At 49.7% G+C, this 19,327-nt stretch overlaps 1 protein-coding gene and 1 long non-coding RNA gene across 10 annotated transcripts; one reads left to right on the forward strand and one right to left on the reverse strand.

Moving 5' to 3' along the window:
- Window positions 1–1,213: 1,213 nt before the first annotated feature.
- Window positions 1,214–6,364, reverse strand: LOC142602336 (uncharacterized). Its single transcript, XR_012836056.1, has 3 exons — window positions 6,237–6,364; window positions 2,741–2,814; window positions 1,214–2,463 (listed from the first exon to the last, which is right to left on the reverse strand). It is a non-coding gene; the product is annotated as an uncharacterized LOC142602336 (long non-coding RNA).
- A 113-nt stretch (window positions 6,365–6,477) lies between these two features.
- On the forward strand, window positions 6,478–19,034 carry LOC104637923 (uncharacterized). Of its 9 annotated transcripts, none has more exons than XM_075756346.1 (5): window positions 6,484–6,622; window positions 11,976–12,060; window positions 15,134–15,240; window positions 15,711–15,858; window positions 16,529–19,034. In XM_075756346.1, the coding sequence occupies exon 5, from the start codon at window positions 16,543–16,545 to the stop codon at window positions 17,962–17,964; it is 1,422 nt and encodes a 473-aa protein (XP_075612461.1). In that variant the 5' UTR covers window positions 6,484–6,622; window positions 11,976–12,060; window positions 15,134–15,240; window positions 15,711–15,858; window positions 16,529–16,542; the 3' UTR covers window positions 17,965–19,034. The 9 variants fall into 9 exon arrangements, with proteins under 9 accessions (XP_075612451.1, XP_075612468.1, XP_075612509.1 ...); XM_075756378.1 differs by having other exon boundaries at window positions 15,780–15,858; XM_075756336.1 differs by lacking the exon at window positions 11,976–12,060 and having other exon boundaries at window positions 6,478–6,622.
- The last annotated feature ends 293 nt before the right edge of the window (window positions 19,035–19,327 follow it).

The following is a 19,327-nucleotide window of genomic DNA, read 5'->3' on the forward strand; positions in this document are numbered from 1 at the left end:
AAAAGAGATTCCTCTGCCGCTGAGCTTGAGAGATTGCCTTTAAAACAGTCAGTCTCCCTTTATTTTAAGAGGTGGTTGAGAACTAGACTTACTGATACAGGACTAATTTGGGTGCTTGTAAATACGGACTAAGATATGCAAAAGTCATACTATTTCATGGGGAACGAGGATACTAAAGTGCAAGGATGCAGCCTGCATACAAAACCAAGACTTCATGGACCCACAATACTCTGCCTGCCAAGGAGATTGCTTCTTTCTCCTTCAGAGTATAAATGCCTGAAGGACAGGCTTTTGGGAGACAGAATACGGAGATGAAGCCTGGGGAAGAAGCATCTGAAAAGACTCTGCTGAGATCAGGCAGAGATCAGGTGGAGCTCCTTGAAAGACTTTTTGCATGCTGTTAGAGCAGCTAATGCCATTTTATTTATTATTCTTTATAAGAACCATAGCAGGGGGAAAAAAAAGTGAAGAGGGAGGTGTAACACCTGCTCTTATTAAGAGGATCAGTGTGGACTGGCCTAAGAGGATGAGACTTGAGAGGAACTGGGGCAGAGAGGCCTGTTCCGATACCTACACTTGCCTACACTATTATACACTTGTATTAACTTTCCCTATCGTAAACTCTACTTAAGGTCTGACTGAAATGGCATTTTGAATGTGTATGGTTGGATGCTCTTGGTCTGTGGTTTTTTTGTTGGTTTTTTTTTTTTAAGCTGTGGTTCAAGGGTTTAAACAGCAGCTAAAAGTAACTTTGCAAGTGTTTGCAAGTCTGTATTTTTCCACCTGTGATAATGTTACTAATGCATCTCTAGCCACAGTGGTGCACTCTTTGGCTGGCACAAGCACTGTCTCGCTCCTGCCCTGCCCGGTGGAGGACAACAGTTCCCAAATGTCTGTCCCAGCGGGCGCCTGACTGACTATAAGCCCCATTTCTCCAGCTGGAGTTTCACTGTGCTCGTGAGCTCACGTGCACTCGTGAGGAAAGGCCCCAGACTTTTGGGTCTGGGATCTCTGGGTACCCTCTGCTGCTCCTACTGCCTGTTGTAGGGAAAGCCCATGCCACGTTGGTCTCCCCTGCCCAGAAGAGGGTGGTGGTTGCCTAGCCACCCCAACCCCAACCACACTCCATCTGCACAGCCATCACCCGTTTCACCCCTTCTGGCTCCTCTTGCCTTCACTGGCCGTTCCCACCTCCAGGGCTCCCACATCTGCTCACACAGCTCAAGGGACCGACCCAGCTCTCATGGAAAGACGAGGCACTGCTGGGGGTTGTTGAAACAAGCAGACATGGTGGGTAGGCAAGCTCTGGAAGGAGCAAGTAGGAGCTGAGTTGGGTTCTGTACAGCACACACAAGATGTCATCTTGGTAAAATAACGGGACCAATGTTTTGGATTCTGTGGCAAGGTGTTAGGGTACAAAAGTCCTAGTAAACAGTCTGCTTACTGTAACGCTGGGAATATATTTAAATTTAGCCAGAGCTTGCTGTCTCATCTTTGGCTGTGACTGAATGGTGGCTCTGTTTATAGCGCCTGTTTTCATGTACCAGTAAAAGCAGCTCATGCAGAGGTGATGTTCAGGTGAGAAAGGGTCAGTTTTTCTGGATGGGGGGGCAGAAGGAATTTGGTGGGGATTATCATTGTCAAAAAATTGAATGCCAAGTGTGTATTGAACCTGGTGAGACTTCAGCAGCATCTCTGATCTTATTTCACTTTGGAGAACTTCCACAGAGCAAAGAACTGTGTCCATTTGTACCAGACTGTATTTTGGGGAAATACACTCAAAGAGTACCTTTGTTTGATAGTGCTGAGAGATGAACTCCATGGCCACTGTGTTGTACCAGAGCAATATGGAGATTAATAATTTTTTTGCCGTGTTAAGATGTGAAACTCCAGCAGACTGTTCAACTCCCCGTTCCATCTTGTGGCTTCTCTTCCTTAGCTTTGGAGTGGTTATGTTGCAATGCTGAGGGTACCCATCACACCTCCATTTGGGGCCTCTGGAACTCTGCCCTGCCTGCTTGTTGGTTGTTTCTAAGCTTTTTTAGGACAGCTGCACCTCACAGACGTGAATACTCCAAAAGAAAGAATCTCTTTTCCCTGTTCCCTACTGCCCTCTTCCACTTAATGTTCCTCTTAATGTCTCCTTTAGGAGACTTACAGCATGTAGCTGTGTGCGTTGTATTCCTCCTACAGCCCACTGGCCACTGACAACGTGCTGGACTAGATGGACCATTGCATTTGAGACCTGGACTCACGCCTTTTCATCTGCATCTTAAAATTAAAGAAGACAAAAAAAATTTTGCAGGTTGCAGTTATACACAAATATAAATCACAGGTCTTCGGGTTTACTGCTTTTGTGTCAACAGGCTGCCTTTCAGCACCATTTTCTCCCACTTGCATGACTTCAGAGTCATCCATGCAGGTGTTACTAGGAGGAACTGCTGCCTGGTTGGCTGCTGACACCTGTAAAATCAGGGATCCATGGTCACCGAGCAGCAGAATATGAATGCCTCATAGACAAGTCAGAGATTTACTTTTCTAATACTTGTGAAATTATTGAGGCTCCTCAGCCACACAAATAGAAGTTAGGAGAAACAAGCTTGTTTATTTTAAGATTATGGAAAAATAAACCTGACTTTCTCCCAGTAAAGCATTGATCTGGGAGCAGAATAAGGTCTTTGGGAGACTTTTTACAGTGTATTTCAGAACGGTTGAATGCTTCGTTTTCTTTAAAAGTTACCTGCAAAGAAACCAGTTTCTTGTTGTTTCTTCCATGTATCTCTTGGTTTTCTGAAAATCTCTCAAGTAACATACCTGCAATTACAAAGTCAGATCTTGTTTGCTTTGAAAGGCTGTGCCTAATGGGAAAACAAGTAATTAAGATTTCCAGCCGACTGTAGCCAGCTTTAGCCACAAACCTGTTCATTTCAGAGGCAGCTGGAATAATTGACTCAACTTGAATCTGCTCTGAAAAACTTTAACAGTTGTTTCAGAATATTGACAAAAAAAAAAAAAAAAAAGAAAATTGAATTTGACTCACTGAACTGGGAATTGTTGATTCTGGTTTCATGTTTGAGTTTTCAGAGTTATTTAAGATATTCCTTTCTAATATATAGTGGGCTAGGATTTTTTTAAGGACTTGAGTCCTTGACTGAAGGAATGTGCTCTTAAGATGCATGAGACTCCCAACAATCATAACCATCAAGGAAACAAGAAAATAGTGGCCCTATTGCCACTGATATTAAAAAGAAAAAGAAAATGAGGGGAGGACTAGTATGGCGAGACTGTGCAATACAGTCTGAGGAGGCCGGACATTTTTGTACAGTCACAAAGAAGCAAAGCAAGGCTTGTTAACCTTTTTCATTGATTGCAGTTTCCTTTACATTTAAATTGGAATGTGTAATGTTTCCTTTTTTTTTTTTTTTCATTATTATATAGTGTAATGCAGTTGCTGTTGCTATTAACCTTATGGCAGACAGAAAATCAGTGAAAGTTGATGTGTGATATACACTTTTATCTGGAATTAATAGCCCTTGCCCTCAGTTTCAGAAAAAATATTGTAAGACTTTATTTGTGATAAAGGTAGCAGGAATGAGAGGTAATGTGGCTCAGAAAAGCCATTTTCTGTTGTCTGATGGTGAACTCCACTTTTTTTTTGGCCACAGGTTTCTCACAGTGCACAGGAAGGAGTTAGAGAAAGCAGAGATAATTAAACCCCTAGAAAAGCTTCCATAAATGGCACATGGAGAAAACGCGACGGTAGCTGCTCTTGAATCCCCAGTGAAGAAAATCTCTGCCTGGTGCAACCAGCTGTTAACCGTACAGGGGACAGAACAGCAAAAGAGTCATAAAGATGTCATGAAACCTGCTTTGTTGGGCTGCACTCTGATGGAACCTCTGGTTATGTGCCCCCCATGAGACTGCTGTTGGAAATTGTGTTGAAAAGATGTGGAGGCATTCTTCTGCCCAAATGAGTGGCGAAATTTCTTATTACGGAGTGAGTTTGGTGGGTCTTAACATTCATTTGTAGACTGCAGCATCTATGGGGAAAAAGGTGGGGTTTCATGGAGCTAGTGAGCAGGATGACTCGTATTTTCACAATTTCTGCTTTGATGTATGCTTGCAGCATTACTTGTATCATATGGATAATGTCTGTGGAAGGTGCCTGCTATGCCGGGCTGCTGAAGATATAGCTGCCAAAAAAAGGGTGCAATTGATTCAGTATGAAATCAGGTTTAGAGGGCACACTGGGGCAATGAGTGAATAGTAAGAGGCAGGACCATCAGGTCCTTATTTTGAGTTTAAAAATGGAGGTTTTCTGAGTGGTGTTTAAACTATTCAAGGACATTTAGCTAACGCCCTGGTACTACTTTGAAAATTCAGCTGACAGTTCTATTTAAGACGCAAGCCAGTCAGGTACAGGATACTCGCTGTGGTATGCTCTCAGGAGGCAAAACCAGCATGCCAGTGAAAGGCAAAAACGTAGACAGGGTGGCAGATTGCAGCAGAGGCCATAGGTGACAACTGGGCTTGGGCTCATAAATCACATGGCAAACGCTGATAATACCAACGCTCTTACTGTGGAATACTGATTAGCACAAAGTAATAAGTGACAATTTAGTTCGTTCATAATTTGCTTTTGACACAAACTGTTGTCGAAACAGATTTTTCCCATGTCCCTTTGAGTTTGTTATCAGAGCTGTGCTGCATGTGGCCTTTCGCAGCACTCTACAATAAAAGGCAGAGGAGATCTCGCTCTGCCTGTCCATCAGAAATGCCTCCTATTCTCTCCTTCACCTCTCACTTATTTGGACCTATGCTCTGGTAGCTGGACTTTTTGCACAACCACTTCGGTTTTCCCTACCCGTGGTATTAATTTTACTTGCCTACCCTGCAAGACAGTGTCGTCTTCAACAGAAAGGTGGAGGGAACTGGGGCAGAGCTCACGAGAAAGATTGTGTGATCTGTGCAAAGTCCTTCCCTCTGGAAAGGCAAGGCTGCAAAGTCTAGATTTGCTCAAGCTCCGTGTCTGTTTAACACCTTTAGAGTCAGCAACCACACTGCTCACGCCAGACTTTGTATTTAGGAATAACCTTGCTCTCTCTGCCTTTGGAAAAGTTGCTATCCCCAGGTGGGAAGGGAAGACAGTTGGGCTCTTGTTAAAGTGGAGACAACAATCCTCTTCAGTGTTGCTGAGGGTAATTAGAAATAAGGAAATGGCCCAGTATTTACCCGGTGCCTAAATTATAAACTTAATTTTCTCGAAATCACCTATGGGGCATGTCATTGTTGTTCTCTGTTTGTGTGATTAGTGCTTTTCTATCGCCCAAGATCAGGAGACTTCTGCTGGAGTCAGAGGACCATCCATGGGCCACTAAGAAGTCAGTTGCCCCCTGAAAAATGATAAACTTTTTCTTCAGCTGCATGCGTGGAGGGCTGGGTAAACACTTTCCCACCGCTCTTCTCAAAAGCCCATAGAAAATATTTCAGTAGAAACCCATTGCCACATACCTCAGCCCCTTAATTACTGCGGCATCTCATTCAAAGGGAACAGCCATTCCTGCATTCCTCGGGGGAAAAAATACCCGGCTAAACGCCTGTGCATCAGCAACACTTGCAGGATGTACAGTAACAGGTAACTTTTGCCTGGGATGGATGGATGGATGCTCTCCTGTGGCATAAGCTGTATGCGTGCATGCCTTGGGATGTATTTTGCTGTACCCAAATAGCAGAAGATGCTGTGGGCACCAGCATGTCAGAAAACCTTCAGGCGCAGCAGCAGAGTGAAGCCTCTACTCACGTGAAGAAAAGCGTCCCCAAGGAAGAAAATACTGCCCAAGTATGTCACAAACCAAGAGTTTGTGACAGAAAGCAGCTCTGGGGTTTAGCTGTAGCGTTGATGCTTCCCCACCTGCCAGGGCCTTTGCAGGCACGGTAAAACATACCCCGTGCTGGGAAACATGGACAAGGAGGAAAATTCAGGGGGGCACGGTTCCCTGCGACTTGTGCCTTCTTGTTGACTGCAGCATGTCTGGACAGGTATGAGATGTGACCCGAGCTCTGCCAGCACGGAGCTGACAAGGCTCTCGCCTCTGGAGAGCCCCTTGTGCCTAACAGGTTGCAAACCCACGCCGCGGCCCCTCTTCCACTCGCGCCCAGCCACGTCCCTTCGCGGGCCTTGCCAGGTCCTCCCGGGAGGATCCCCGAGCGCCGAGGCTGACGGTGACCCCGCTGACCTGGCCGTGCTCCGCAGCCCCCCCCCCCCCGGCTCCCGGAGGCGGGTCTCCGCTCCCCCGCCGCCCTCTCGCATCGTGGCGAGAGCCAGCCTCCTTTCCACCGGCGGCCCTGCGCGGAGCACGGGGCAGCGCCGCGCCGCCCCCGCCGCCCCGGGGAAACCCCTCCACAGCCCCGGCGGAGGCGGCGGGGCCGCGCCCGGCGCAGACAAGGGTTAACACCAGCGAGCGGAGCCGAGCGGAGCGCGCCGCGCCGCCCCTCGCACGGCGGCCCCGCAGCGCCGCCGCCCGGCCTCGCCACCGCCCCCCGCCTCCCCTCGGCCCCGCAGCCGGTGCCCTCGCCTCGGCCCGCCGCCGCCGCCTCCGCCGCGCACATGGCCCGGGCCCCGGTAAGTCCGGCGGGGGAAGAGCGGCTCCTCCGCGCCCGCCGCAACAAAAGCGGGGCGGCGCCGGGGCGGGGGTCGAGGGGGCCGGGCCGGGCGAGCGGAGCCCAGCGAAGTAACGGGCCGGGAGCGCGGGGGCTCTGAGGCGGCCGCCGCGGTGGGAAACGACGTGACGTTGTCGAGGAGCCCAGGGAAGCGGGGCGGGCGGTGACCCCGCGGGACGGCGGCGCTCGGTCGGGGCCGGCCGCCGGGCTGGTGGCGGGGGACCGCGCCCGTAGCGTGCGGGTACGGCCGGGGAGGAGCGGGCGGTCGCTGCGGGAGTGAGCGACTCTCCGCGGCCTTCAGTCCCCGCCCCCCCCCCCCACCGTCCATGCCGGGACCGTAGCACGGTGCCGTTGCATCGTGGAGGGCCTGGCCGGAGCCGTCTGATTAGGAAATCTCTAGCGTTGGGCTGGCTGAGGCCAAATCTAGCAACCCCACGTGTGTACCGACCCACACGTGGGCTGCCAGCCAGGACACGAGGGCGGGGATGGCAAGCCAGGCTGCTGTGAGAACTGCCCCGGCAGGAGCTGTCAACGACCGGGCAGCCAGAGGGGACACAAGCCCTGGTGCCTCTGGCAGGAATCCGGCAGCTTTGGGCTCTTCCTAGGGAGAAGCACAGGAGGTGGTGTGCCGGGGTGAGGCCAGGGCTGGCATCCCACCAAGTAAGGACGATGCGTTGGGCAGTCCTCCATGAAAGCGAGCAAGCACTCTTGTTCAAGGGCTTGCACGTTTCCCGTGCGTGACCTGCCTTCATCCTCGGGAAGGGTTACGCTTCCAAGGACAAACGGAGGACCTGTAATTTTGAGATCTTCTTCTGAGGAGCTCTGCTTCAAGTGATAGAGGCAGAGCCTATATTTCACTCAGCTGTGTTTGTGTCACTTAGGCAGAGTAAAGGGAATGCAGACATCCCCGACCCTCTCCATGGGAATGTGCTTGGTGTGGGGCATCCCCAGGGAGAGCTGCCTTTGGCCCCTTCCTCCTCGTAGCCCTCAGTGGAACAGATTACAGGCCTGTGGGAGGAAGGGCGAATAGAGGATTCTCATTTTAATGGGCGTCTCTTAAAAGGCGAAACCAACCACTGGATTTTAGAGTAGGTTTGAGGTAGCTCTAAACTCATTCTGAATGGAGATGCAGAAAAACAGAGTTTCCACTCTGCTTTTAGCCGTAAGTGCTGGCTCCAGATGGCTTCACATGGCTTTACTTACAGGTATATCTAGTGTTTATAAAAGGAACAGCACTTCCCATAATCAGGCTCTCTGATTTTCTGAGAGAGACAAGAGGAGATTCTTAATATGAGTATTTATCCCATGTGTTTCATAGCATCTATTTCAGAAGTAGATGACAATCGTGCAAACACCAATATGAGGAGAACGCTAGCCCAGCAGTTCCCTTGCAGGATACGGCCTTATTTAAAGCGCACCCCTCGTGTATGTAAGTCTATATATTCACACACATATTTCCAAAGAAGATTGTTCCCTTCATGCTTCTGTGCAGAAACACCTATACTTGATGAAGAAAGGCTGGTGTTCTCCCGTGACATTCATTGAATGACACAACAAACCCCATCTCTCTGTCCAGGACAGAGAGCTAGTGGTGGTGGTATAACCCCAAGCAGGAAAAATTAATTATTTTTCCATCTTGCCTTGTTCAAGAATAGCCATCTCCGAAATTAAACAAGTGAACAGTTTGCATAGGAGAGGATAGTATCTCTTTAATACAGTTATTGCCAAGAGGTTAACCTCTCTTTGAAGCCCATGCACTTGGAAAAGATGGCTTTTCCCCTTGGTTCCCACACTGTTGGCCTGGGGAAGCACTGTCAACCTTGATGATGCCTCAGGCCTAGGAAGGAGGACTCCTTCTCCTGTTTCCATCTTCCCATACGTCCCTGAGACACCGTGTCTGACTCGACACCATATAGAAGAGTCACAATGGCCAATCCTCCTTTGTTGCTCACTTCTGTCTTCCGTGCCCTGTATCAGTGCTGGTTGCCCACTGAGACACACTTGCATTGTTCAGGGCCACCAGCAGCTTCAGGGCAGCAGCCTGCAACTCTTCCTCCCCCACTGCCTTCCCCATGGTCAACAACTGCTGAAGTATCTGCAGTGAACTCTGCACATGGGTGTCTTTTAGCCTCAGGAGGAGATCCTGGATGTCACTGGTGGGCAGCTGTCCTTGCTGCTGGCCACTGGCTGTCATCTCTGTGGCACGTGGGTCAGAAGGATTTAGTTGCATGTTCCTCGGCTCAGGTAAGGAGGTGGGGAGCACAGCTACCTCTGTGTCAGGGATGGAGTGGGCCAGCTGGGCAGTTGTGGGAGATGTGGGAAAAAGGGACTGGGGACTGAAGATGCCAGACAACATGGCATCACTGCTCGTGGTCATGTCATTGAAGGCTCGTGTGCTGCCCAGCTCAGCTTTGGTCTCTCCTGGGCATGCAGTCCTCTGTGGAGCAGAAAACACAGCTCTATAGTGGCAGTGGGCTTCAGGAGCAGGCACCTAGCCACCCCCCTGTTCTGTGGGGTTAGCACTCGCTGCACGATCCCATCTTTCCCACTCCCTAACAAAGATGAGCCCAGGAAAGGAAAGAAACCTTCTTTCCTTGTCAAGTCTCCCCATAAGTCTCTTCTCATGACTCCCAGTTGTCCTCCTCTTTACTCTCCTCTTCTAGCCTGCATGAATCACCCTTTCTCCTGCAGTAACCCAGATTGTCTCGACATGGTGGGGAATGAGAGCTGGAGATAAGGGCTGAGGTGGTCCTCAAAGGTTCATTTTCTTCAAGAATACTTTCCACAAAGTCTCCTTTTTGGCAAGTGGCTGCAGGTGCCATCTGTGTAAGCTAGTCAGCTTGGTGTGAGTGCCCCTGGAAGGTGGCTGCCCATGGCTCTCCTGTCTTCCCTGTCTTTTAGCCTCCTGTTTTCCCACTTTCTCATTTCAGGGCTCTCCCTTTTCCCTGATCATTACCCAGAGCACACCATGGTCTTCAGGAAATAGCTAAATGACTCACCTTAATGAAATACCTTTTCGTAGTACAGCGATAAAAAGAAAAGGTGCAGAAATCGGGAAAGAAAGGAGTTCCTGGCAGTTCAGAGCATATGGGCCCTAGAAAGACGCAAATAAAGACACAGACTCAGTGATAAACTCCAGTCCTGGGGTCCCACGAGCCCTCAGCAATAACCTCACTGTTGAATGACATCTAGCCATGAAAACCCCCATGCCATTTGGTGCCTCCCTGAACCTCGGTGAGAAACTCTACTGCTCCTTGGTCATCTCCGTGACCCAAGGTGTGACAGGAGGCTGATCCTAGGGACACGTGGATGCAATCAGGTGTGAGAGAGGATGCTCATAAGCAGATATCTTCTCCTCACTGCAGGATTCCTACCCACCCCTTTCCCCCACCAGCTCCTGTCTCTATCCCCTCCCAGTGATCAGGTCCAGTGCTGGCCATGCAGGACCCCCATCCATCTGCCTGCCCTTGGCAGTCACAGTCGGCTTTACCCTCAGGAATGACTCCATGGTTTTCGTACTCGTCCAGTCTCCGGACCAGGGGGTTCTGGCAGCCATACAGCGCACGAAGGAGGCAAGCAGTGCTGGCGTGGCGGGCAGCCTGGAGGGACCTGAAGAACCGGCGGTACTCTTGGTCAGAGAGTGGCGTTCCTGGCTGCTGTGCCTTCCCGCCCCAAGGGCTGGCTGTGCAGCCCCAACCCAAGAACACTGGTGAAAAATAAAATGCAGGGAGTCAGAGGAGAAGGAAATGCTAACAATGGCACACTCAGAAGAGCTGGAGGGCTGAACCCAGATCTCTGTTGCTTTCTCTGGGTGCAGGATCCAACACATGGGAAATGCAGTAACAGGCTCAAGATGGGCTGTCTAGACCTGAGGAAAACGTGCTCCACCCATGTCGAAAGGGGTGTAGTATTTTGGGGACAGTACGTGGCTGAGGGACCTTCACCAAAGCTCTGGAGATTCAAATCTTGAACTAGGAGAAATGTCTTAGAAGTCATTGCTGAAACTGGGCATGTAGCTGTGCTGTCAGGGCTGGAGCAAGGAGGCTGTTTCGTTCCAAGATTTTAGCCTCTGCAAATTCTCTTCCTCTGGGTAAGTGGGTCCAGACCCCTTGAGTTAATGGAGCGTGTCCCAGTGGACGTGTGTATGCCTTTACAATGGTCCAAGCATTCACTGAACTTAATGCAAAACTTAAAGACAGTTCTTCCCTGTAAAGAACATTATGAAAGCTTGCAAAATCAAACCTTTGGAGGTTAAATGTGCCTAAATAAAAGCTTCATGTGCAACTTTAATTTCATGTCTTCTTGCATATGCTTTTTATATATTCTTTAAGGACACAGCAACCTACTCTTCTTTCCTAAAGACTTGGCAGCTCCTTCACTGTAGAGACCGGACCTGCTCTGGCAGGGAATCAGTTTCCCAGGTTAGGCACTTACTATATTCAAGACATCTGCCTCATTTCCCACAGCTTGGAAGGTGTATGGAAGAATGAGTCAGGAAGATGCTGGAAGGGCAAGGATAGTTTTGTGGATATACTTCCAAGAAGTAGGTTTTATTCCTGGCTACACCACAGAGTATCCTGTGAGATGCTAGGCAAGTACCAGGTTTCTTAGCATGTTATTAATGGCATTTTCCTTACCTTGTGGGTTACCTTTTATAAGAAGGCTGAGCTCTCTTGCAGTTTTGGAGTCTGCATGTGGTGTATTTTATATGGCAAGTAAGTGCTACATTAGCATATGTACCCTGAGAGGCCAGGGTTGAGATATCTCAAACTGAGATTCTAAAAGCAGTGGATGTTTTTTGACTTTAATCCCTCTCTGCCCTCACTTTGCCATTTGCAAAATCACTATAAACCAATTAATAGCTGTGAAGCTCTAAAACGTAGAGCATGTAAAAAGTTAATGAGGAAATGAGTCATTCTGTCTATAGCAGAGTTCAAATGGGAGTTCAAATAAATTGGAGAGTCAAACACTGACCTATAAGGGTGACATAACATACTGAATAGCTGCTTGTTAGAAAGGTAGTGTCCATTCAGAGACTAAAGAAGCCAAAACTCATGTTAAAACAGTGAAGCCAGGTAATTAAAGTGCTGGGTTACTATGTCCATGCACAGGGGGAACAAATCTAAGGTTGCAAAATGACTGTGATTCAGGCATGTTCCAAGTTTGACTTTGCAGCCTCTGTAACAGTCTCTTAACCTATGATGTTGTCTTTTTTTTTTTTTCTTTTCTTTTGGTAATAACAAACTTCAAAACTTCCTCATGGCCTATATCTTATTAACATCTATGCCATCTTATTAACACCTGTGTGTCTGTAGATGCAGCAGGATCAAAGCAAGCGTATAACTTTTCCCCTGAGAGGACAGCGAGGCAGTAGGAGAGGAGAGCATCACACTTTGCCAGGTGACTGTGGGGGGGTTTGCAGAAAGCAGGGGAACAAGGAGGCTGGGGGCCACTCCTGCTAGGATGTGGCCAGAGGAGCCTGGCCTTTCTATCTGTTTTTTCCAACTGTATCCCTTTCTGTTTGTCTTCAACCAAGGTCCTCTCTCAGACCTCCTTCTCCTGCCTCCCCTGTCACTTCACCTGGCCAGCTCTTCCCGTCTGGCCTTGTGGGTCAAGTCTAGATCTCTGCCTTTGTGCTTGTGTCTGGTTTATGCACCCAGCTGTCCCCATCATCCCATCTCCAGTCTCCATGTCTGCTCCAGCCTCTGCCCACTGTGTCCAGCTCCAAGTCCTCATCCCCGGCTCCTTGGTTACTCTCTGGCCCTCCTTGATGAATAAAATACTAGCTCCAGTGGGTGAAGATCAGCAACATTTTAAGCACCTGAGATCTTTGCACCTGAGGCATTCGAAGGTGCTCCCATCTCTTCCTCTCACCCCCAAATTGCTGAGGAGTGATGGAGAAGGGTAAAAAGCAGACTGGTTGGCCGCCCTTCCTCACAACTTGGCTTGAGGGAGGGACGATTCCTACTTACCAGACAAAACCAGACAAGCCCACGTGGCCGACATCACACTGTGAGTGGTGTCTGTAACAGCCTGGGGCTCCCTGCGCTGCCGGAGAAGTCATCTCCGCTGCTTTGCCCACCTGCCTGCGTCCTCCTCCTGCCCCTCCGGATTCTCCCAGGGGAGCTGGGGGAGGCTGGTGGTGTCACAGACACCTCTGTTCCCACCGTTCTTCCCTCCAATGCCCCCCCTTCCCCGCCTCCCCTCCTGCCCCGTCGCCAGGCAGTGTGCTGGGTTTAAGTTGGGGAAGGCAGCAGCGGCCGCCTGCGTGAGGCTGAGTTTGTGTACAGGCCACCTCCTGCAGCAGTGGGGTCTGCCCTCCTCCTCGCTCTGCCGCTGGGTCCAAACTTGGAGAAGATCTCCATGGAGGATGTGTGGTTTCCCCAGGTTGACACCCACTGCAGCTCTCTGTTCTCCATGCCTCTCCTGCCTCCCTGAGGCTTGTGGTCTCAGTGGTGGCTCGCTCCCCTCCCCGGCCAGCCATGTCCTTCATGGGGCAACCCCTTTGGGGCCTCTCTGTCTGTCATCACAGGAGCTCGGTGCGGCCCATCAGCTCCCCATGCTACAGGTCACTTCCCTCATTCTGCATTTGGCCTCGTAAGGACCAGGTTACCTCATCAGCCAGAACACTGCTTGGGGACTCAGCCATGTCCAAACATGGCTGCTCTGGAGACTGGCACCTTGTCCCTGTCTGGTGCTTGCTGGTGTTTCAGTTTCCTTTCTTGTTTAGGGACAGATCTTTACTACATATTGCACAACATGCTTTTCTGACATATCCCACAACCTGCCTGGCTCTGCACAACATACAGCTGTCTCCTTCATCCGTTTTCTGCCTTCTGTTGGTGCTCACCCACCATTTTAGGGTGCATGTTGACCATGCGCTCGCAGCAGCTCTCGAACGACAGCAGGAAAGGACTGAACCAGAAGGATGTTTCTCTCCTGCTAACATCAGGAGGATGGTTCAGCAGGGTCAGGCTGACCTGCAGAGCAGCACTGCCTCGTAGGTGGATGGGAGATGTATGAGGAGGGAGACCTTGGCCTCCCTGTCTCTGACCCGGGATCACAGCCTGCAGCCGCTGCCTGCTGCCAGGAGGAGTGGAAACACCCTCTCCCGACGTGGTCATACCCACCGAATCCACCATGGAGGAGGCAGCGGGGAGCAGGAAGGATGTGACTCCACGCTGAGGCAGAGCCAAGAAAATGTCACGTCTCCATTTTATCAGGGGCCTCCTTTTATTGCGGTGGCATTATGCAGGTGTGGAACTCTTGCCCCTGTCCTCGGGAGGGTCTGGCAACCGACGTCTATTGCAATACCCTCCTCTGGTACCCCACCGAGCAGCCAGTTCAGATTGTGTCTCATTTGGAAAGGAAAATATGCTGGTTTACCTTTCTTTTTCTTATGAACACCCAGTCATGAGTAATTTTACACTTGTTCCCAGTGGCATGGTGGGAATCCACATGACCAAAATGGTGCAACATTGCAGAGCTGGCATTCACATGTGCAGTTTTTAAGCATTTTCTTTCTGTAACCTGTGCATTTCTAGGATGTCACTGAGCCCTCAGCATCTTAAAACGCCTCTGTATAAATACCACTGCACAAATGTAGTGCTAAAGCTAAATGGGTGACCTAATTTTCCATCCCACAACCCCCACTCCTGCGTAGTGTACTTCTGCTCTAAAAAGAGATCCTCAAGAAGTGGGATTGCATGTTGGCTGACTAAATCATCTCGGTGTTCATGCATAAACAGATGTGTGTGAGACTGTTTTTTTTCTGCTCATTGCCAGCCCTGTAAACTCCATCTGGAACGAGGCAGCTTAATTGCCATTCTTCTGGAGCACAGGTCAGAAAATTCTTCCTTTGGACTGCTTCTGTCAATAATGTGTGAGCAGACCAAAATCTCTTCTCTTGCCCAGACCTGTGCGTGCCTGGCTGAGCCACTGAGAGCAACCAAGCAAAATACTCCTTTGGTAAAGGCAATAAACAGGACTCCAGACAGACGCAGAAAGCAGCCCAGTTGTGAAGGTGGCATTTTTCATCCACCTGCAGAACAGAACTGCATTAACTACATTATGTTCTTACTTAGTTCACTAGGAAGAAAGGTGATGGAAAAAAAAAAAGGGTTTGAGGAATTGATATATTCTTATATAAAGCTTAGTAGGAGGTATTTTTTTGGTCTGGAAGTGCAGCAAGAGGAACATCCAGACACTGGTAAGAAGGCAGCAAGCTGGCAGACAGCTCTCCACAGCATGTGTACTTGGCCCCCTCTTTGCTGCGTGAGCTGGCCCTGGATATTGGACCTGACCAGTGGTGTCACGGAGTGCAGGGCAAAACACGTGGTGACCCTGACTGGTGTTTCTGGGTGTCATTTTCCTCTGGTTGCTTTTGTCTCATAAATACTAATTCTGCTGTAATCTTACTCTACAGCACTGCTGCTATGATGATTATTGCAGCTGTTTTCTTTCCTCTGTTCAGGATCTGCAGTCCCTGACTTGGCTTTAACCTCCTGGATGGAGTGAAGAGAAACACCTTTGTGGCCAGAAGCAGCTAAACATCAAGACAGTAGAGAGATTGCTCACAAGGTGAGAAATTGAATAGAGCAGGCTGGGAAGGGAAGAAAAGAGCTGAATGCTGAAAATTTGGCATGTACTGTGCTGCACACTCTGCACTCATCCTGCCTCTTCTGCTCCCCATACTATATAGATTCTGCTTTCAGGAAGATTCATAGGCAGGGTACGATAAAGATGAAACATCTTGGGGAATCTAATACCCTTTCAAAAAGAACCTATCCAAACCAAAATCAAATCTTGTGTATTTTTTAGCAAGGACTCTACTCAGAATGTTAGAAGGCATAACTAACCAAAGTGTGGCTTTTTCTTCCTTTCATGCTGACAGTATCTTTAATGTTTTATTAGTCATTTCGCTGCCTTGGGATGCGTGCCTTGGGCCAGTGCTATACCTTTATTTGTACTGCAAATGTTTCTTAGCCCTATTATAAAAAAAAAACTTTGGCAATCAGTACAACTAGTGTGGTGTTGTCTTCCAAAATCAGCAGATCACCTGAAACAAAACCTGAGGAGTTTATCCTGCTGCATTCATCTCGTATTCTGACCTCCCACAGATAAGAGGACGATGTTAAGTCTGTAAGCAGTGCCATCCACCTGATCAGCTTACTTCACACTCCAGCATCCATTTCTGAGGTGTGTTCTCCATATAACTAATAAAAAAAGAGGAGCTTCTAAATGTTTAAGTCTAAATGTTCATTTCCATGCTTGGTTAATAAAACAGTTTATCATTCCACTCACGTGCCTATCTGTTCTGTAGTAAAAAATCTAGATACGATTTGCTGCAGAATATGTAGGGCTTTCTTTTTAAGGAAAAGGGCTATGACTGAGAAGAAGAAAATAGTCTACATGTCAGGGTGGATGTTCCTGTGATGTTGGCTGCTTCCTTGATTAAGCATAGGACTGCTGGAAGAAGAGCAGTGATTCCTAGGCAATGGGAGGAGAAGTAGCTACGGTGGGGGTTGTTGAGGAGAGCAGTGATGATGTCCCCCTACCCTTGCTAGACACAGGAACTTTGAGGACAAGCAAGTGACAGGTTTTGTCCCTTAGGGCTGTGACTTTATGACAGAGGACCCTCTTTGCAATCTGTGCCCCAGTGGCCGCCCGTCCTCAGGTCACACTCCCTTCCCACGCTCCTCGCTCTCCGTGCCCTCATGCTGCCCAGAGAAGATACTGAGAGGTTAGCTCCTGCGCTGTTAGCTAATGGCGGCTGACGTGCAGCAGGTCTCTGCAGTTGCCCTGTTTGGACTTCTCCCTCAGAGAAGCAGAGGGGATTATTCATTGCTAGTTCCTCTCTTCACTCCAGCAGGTGACAGGACCATGGGCGATACACAGAAGGGCAAGCTTCATCAGGAAAGTCCTCTGAGAGCTGAACTGCATCCATTCCCCTCCAGGAAACTCACAGGTGATGCTCTCCAGGATGCCAATCAAAGACAGGACTGCAAGCAGGAGCGGGAGACACAAAAAGAGGTGGAGATGTCTTTTGGAAAGAGACAGGGAATGGTAACTCCCCGTGGGATGGAAGTCTGGGAGTGCGAGGACAGTGGCAGTGCCCACATCAGCAAGGTTATCCTTGCTGGGGACAAGCCAGACCCACCCATGTGTGGGAACGGTGCCATTTGGATTCAGCAGGTGGGACAGAAAACCTACGAGTGTCCCGAGTGTGGGAAGAGCTTCAGCCGGAGCTCGTACCTGAGCCAGCACCAGAGGATCCACCTGGCAGAGAAACCCTTCGGCTGCTCCGAATGTGGGAAGAGTTTCACCCGCAACTCGGACCTCATCAAACACCAGCGGATCCACACTGGTGAGAAGCCCTACCAGTGCAACGAGTGTGAGAAGACCTTCAGCCAGAGGTCCAACGTGATCAGGCACCAGCGGACCCACACAGGAGAGAGACACTACCAGTGCAACGAATGCGGGAAGAGCTTCAGCCAGAATTCGCATCTCATTGTCCACCAGCGAAGCCACAAGGGTGAGAAACCCTTCAATTGCCCCCGGTGTGAGAAAAGCTTCAGCGACCGCTCCTCCCTGATCATACACCGGAGGGTCCACACCGGAGAGAAGCCCCACAAGTGCCAGGAGTGTGGGAAGCGTTTCCGGGACAGCTCAGCCATCATTCGGCATCAGAGGATCCACACAGGAGAGAAACCATACGAGTGCACTGAGTGCGGGAAAACCTTCCGGCAGAGCTCCTCGCTGGTGACCCACATGCGAACGCACACAGGTGAGAAGCCCTACAAGTGCCCTGTGTGCGGGAAGGGCTTCAGCCAGAGCTCGGCACTCACCACTCATCGTCGGATCCATGGAGGGAACGCCTTGCCCATGTACCACAGTGGCCTCCTGCCCAACCTCTACCAGTGCGCCGAGTGCGGCCGGAGGTGCAGCGACCGCTCCACTCTGGCCAAGCACCAGACCACACACGCTGAGGAACGGCCCTATATCTGCGTGGAGTGTGGGGACAGCTTCCGTCGCAGCTCAGCTCTCAATGTGCACCTGAGGATCCACCGCGGGGAGAGACCCTACAAATGTGAGGAATGTGGAAAAATGTTCAGGCACAGCTCAGCCCTTGGGGCCCACCTGAGAATCCATGCAGGTGCCAAGCCCTATGAGTGTGGTGAGTGTGGGAAAACCTTCCGGAAGAGCTCGACACTTAAAGTGCATTTGAAAATCCACACGGCCAAGAAACCCTATGAATGTACAGTGGGTAGGAGAACGTTCACTTCCCACTCACTTCTGCCATAGGGCTGGAGCAGGTGTTCGAAGCAGGAAACGAAACCAGTGTTTGGGGGTACCTGAAAAAGGTGGGTGATGAGAACCACAGCGGGAAGAGACTGACTGGAGACATGGTAACTGGTGTCAAGGCTGGATGCTTAACCCCAGCGCCACAAAAACCATTAGGAGGTCTGGAAGCAGGGAGTTAGTCCTGAGCCGAGCGCTGGTGGTTCAGGAAGAGTGTTGGGAGCCTGAGGAACAGGCACCAGCTTCTGGGTAAATCAGGGACTGTGCATGTGTGGTAGAGTAACAACTGGGAGAATCAGACTTGTAAAATAACTTTTCAGCTAAAGTGAAGATCAAAATAAAAAGTTCCAGGTTGGTTCTGACTCAAAACTTTGGCTTGTTAGACACTGTTGTAGTCTTAGGAACTCTCTTTTTATCACCTTCCCTTTTTTTTCCATGAATGTAGTACGTTTACCCAGTGTTTGACAAGACGCTTCCAAATCTTTTGAGTCTGAGACTCTGGAGCTGAACCTCAATCTATTTGTCTTTTCTTCCTCTTTTCTAAATCTCACACGGGGCAATGAATTCCTACCACGCAAACCCTGGTTGACATGACAGCTGACTAACGCAAAACCAACATGGCTGTTCCCAGAAAACACGGATGCGCAAGCATTTCCAGTTGGAGCGCTGCCCATTGCTAGTCTGTGACAGCTTCTCCCAAATTTGTCATTGCTGGTTTGAAACACCTTCGCTTGGGACATCAGCAAACGTGGGCAAAAATGTGGCCTTACCTTATTTAACCAAAAAAAAAAAAAAAAAAATATTCCCCCCACCCCAGACGTCCTGGTCGGGATGGGCACACAATGAGTTCCTACTGGTAGTCCAGAGGCCGTTGGCGATTTTGTAGCCCTTTTTATGACAGAGTGCTCTTTAGCTCGCTATTGTTTGTAAAGTATTGATGTATAAAGGTCAGCATTAAAAGTTAGGAATTACTGTATTTGCATTTATTACTATGCTAATGACTGTGTATTACACAAACCTCTTCTATATTACTATGTTTTATTACTATGTGCTTCCATCCTAAATAAACCCTTTCTTTCGCTGTATAACCCAGTTTTCTGCCCTTGAGTATGACGGGAGCGAAACTGTAGCCGGGGGGGGTCAGCCCCGCACTCGCTGTGGTGTGGCGGGGAGCTCGTGAAGGGCGCTCTGACGTAAAGCAGCTGCGGTGCCGAGGCCCGGCTGACGAGGGGGCACGCAGGCGGCCACAGCCGGGCTCCGCGACACCTGCGCGGCGCCGGTGCTTCGCTGGCAGCAGCCCAAGAGTAGGAAATGGGCGGGGAGAGGCAGGAGGCGCTGTCCGAGGCGGCGCAGCAATACCTCTAGC

The sequence above is a fragment of the Balearica regulorum genome, chromosome 1 (genome assembly GCF_011004875.1).
Source record: "Balearica regulorum gibbericeps isolate bBalReg1 chromosome 1, bBalReg1.pri, whole genome shotgun sequence".
Taxonomy (NCBI): domain Eukaryota; kingdom Metazoa; phylum Chordata; class Aves; order Gruiformes; family Gruidae; genus Balearica; species Balearica regulorum.

Excerpts from the sequence above, each read along its gene's own strand:
- LOC104637923 (XM_075756336.1), top strand. The coding sequence starts at position 16,543 with ATGGGCGATACACAGAAGGGCAAGCTTCATCAGGAAAGTCCTCTGAGA.